Raw genomic sequence first — 2,471 nt, 5'->3', positions numbered from 1 at the left:
GTTATTGTCGATGCAGGGCAGGGGCTCGTCCGGGTAGCCGTCGAGGTCCGTGTCTTGCCCGCACACGTTGCCGTTGCCAGCCCAGCCCACGTTACACTGAAGAAAGAAGAAATCAGGGGCTGGGGAGCACGGAAGGGCACCGGGCAGGACCAGTTGCTGCCTGGTGGGGGTACCCCCTGTGCCCCCCGACTCCTTCGCCGTCCCCCTCTCACCGCACAGGAAATTTCCCCGTTCCTCTCGAACACGCAGAAGCCGTTGACGTGGCTGGGGTTGGAGGTGGGAGTGCTGCAGGACTTCTGCGGGACGCAGCCGGCCGTTTGATTCCCCGTAAACCCCGACTTGCAGGGACCGCACTTGTAGGAACCCTGGGAGAGAAAGGGCGGGGGTAGAATTTGGGGGGGCAGCTCGGCCCCCGGACGCCAGGCAGGGGAGAGGGGCGGGAAACAGGGGTTGGGGTTGCAGCGGGACCGGTGCTCGTGGAAACCTGAGAAAGAGGAGGGTCGGACAGGGGGTGAGATGGGGTGGTCCTTGTCCTCCTGAGGTGGCAGCAGAACCTCACCAGCACTCACCGCAGACCTGGCACTCCATGATGGTGTTGCGGATCAGAGACATCTCCTTCACCTGCGAGGCGGCAGAGCGCGGAGAGTCAGGGGGATGCAGCGTACCGGGCAAACCCAGCCTTGGGGACAGCCGATACCGCCCCAGCACCTCACCTGGTCCCTGATGTCTTCTCGCAGCTCGGTCAGGACCCGGTTGAAGAGGGTGAGCTGCGTGACCAGCGCCTTGGTCTGCTCGCCTGCCGGAAAGAGAAAGGACACGGTCAGTCCCAGGACAGACGCGGTCTCGCGGGGCTGTGGGCTGGGGACTGCTCTGCCCCCCACCCCCGGCACCAAACAGGGAGGACGAGACAACCGACGACCCTTCCTCCTCCTCCCTGTTCCACACAGGACCCCTTCCCCTGTAGCACATCCCGTGCCGTCAGATCCACCCCATCCTGGGGAGCCCCGCGGGTACTTGGGGCGTTTGGGACAGGCTGCAGAGGGTTCTCCGTCTCCGTGGAGCCCCAAACGCTGCCATCGCCCCCACACCGGGGATGGTAGTAGATAGTAGGAGATAGCAGGGGGTAGCGGAGCAGGGACTTACCCAGGATGGAGGCCAGCACGCTCGTCACTGCAAGAAGAGAGACGAGATATTACTGACCGCTGCCACCAAAGCCCAACGGTGTCACCTTGACCGGTCGCTTCCGGTCAGTGCGTGCACGTGGGGATGCTGGAGCGGGAGAGGCAGGAGCACCCCACTGTGCGACGTGCTGTCACCTCGCACCTCCGCGCGCCGCAGCGCGTAGCATGCACGGGGGATGCTCTAAGCGCTCCGCGCTCTCCCTACTCGGCAGAGGGCACAGACCTGCGCTGTGAATGGACTCATCTCCTTGGAAAGGGCACTCGCTCAGGGCCCCGACGCGGCTCATGGACCCTCCCAGGATGAGCTTCATCGACTCCACGAAGCCCTGATGTACACGGTGAGACGCGGTCAGCCACGGGGGAGCTCTGCCTGTCCCCGAGGGTGCAGAGGAGGGGGGGTCTCGACCCCTGAAGTGGTCCAGATGCTCACCTCCGCGCTCTCCCTGCTCTGCAGAGGGCACAGACCTGCGCTGTGAATGGACTCATCTCCTTGGAAAGGGCACTCGCTCAGGGCCCCGACGCGGCTCATGGACCCTCCCAGGATGAGCTTCATCGACTCCACGAAGCCCTGATGTACACGGTGAGACGCGGTCAGCCACGGGGGAGCTCTGCCTGTCCCCGAGGGTGCAGAGGAGGGGGGGTCTCGACCCCTGAAGTGGTCCAGATGCTCACCTGCATCCTCTGGTAGGCCTTCTGCCCCGTGCGCACCTCGATGGACTCCACCTCTGCCAGGGGGATCTCCGACAGCTCGGGCAGCCCCACGCTGGAGTCCATCTGCTTGCAATCAACGTAGAGCTCCACGCTCAGCATGTCCCCTCGCAGCCCGCTCAGGCGCACGATGATGTTGTGGCTCTGCCCGTCCGCCACGTGCGCGTGCTGCAGGTTGACCGAGTGCAGTTTGTTGTCTTCCCGCAGGTAACGCACCAGGACTGCGGAGGAGCGGGAAGGGACCGTCAGCTCTCCCCTCCCAGCGCCGACAGCCCGTTGGGACCCACACGCACCCGCCGCTCTCCCCCACGGACGGCGGGAACTCGGTCCCCGTTTCTCTCCGAGCATCGCAGCAAGACCAGGGCCAGCACGCCCCCGCGCAGCAGGCACCCACCTTTGTTGATTTTCCCCACCACCGAGACCTCCAGCCACCTTGTGTTGTCCTTCTTGGAGTAGAGGCCGAAGAGGGTCCCTCCCTGCTTGGGGGGCAGGCGGAAGGTGGAGAGGAGGTAAACGTCGTTAACCGTCAGGAGCTCCATCCGGATCTTGTGCGTGATGCTGGCCATCTGCCGGGCCTCGCTC

General features: G+C 64.9%; 1 protein-coding gene across 1 annotated transcript in view; it reads right to left on the bottom strand.

Annotated features, from left to right (window-relative positions):
• LOC104291348 (thrombospondin-3b-like) overlaps positions 1-2,468 on the bottom strand; it is a gene marked incomplete at its 5' end in the record, with an annotated part of 5,885 nt that extends 3,417 nt beyond the window's left edge. Inside the window, 8 exons of the mRNA XM_009890572.1 lie at positions 1-96; positions 213-484; positions 570-621; positions 714-796; positions 1,144-1,170; positions 1,647-1,749; positions 1,854-2,110; positions 2,284-2,468. The exon at positions 1-96 is cut by the window's left edge and continues 10 nt beyond it. Of these exons, the coding sequence (XP_009888874.1) occupies positions 1-96; positions 213-484; positions 570-621; positions 714-796; positions 1,144-1,170; positions 1,647-1,749; positions 1,854-2,110; positions 2,284-2,468 (1,075 nt within the window). The remainder of the gene's footprint in view (positions 97-212; positions 485-569; positions 622-713; positions 797-1,143; positions 1,171-1,646; positions 1,750-1,853; positions 2,111-2,283) is intronic.
• Positions 2,469-2,471: the final 3 nt, after the last annotated feature.

The sequence above is a fragment of the Charadrius vociferus genome, unplaced genomic scaffold (assembly GCF_000708025.1).
Source record: "Charadrius vociferus isolate BGI_N301 unplaced genomic scaffold, ASM70802v2 scaffold2868, whole genome shotgun sequence".
Classification (NCBI taxonomy): Eukaryota; Metazoa; Chordata; class Aves; order Charadriiformes; family Charadriidae; genus Charadrius; species Charadrius vociferus.
Note: the sequence above shows the minus strand (reverse complement) of the source record. Positions and strands in the feature narration are given on the sequence as shown.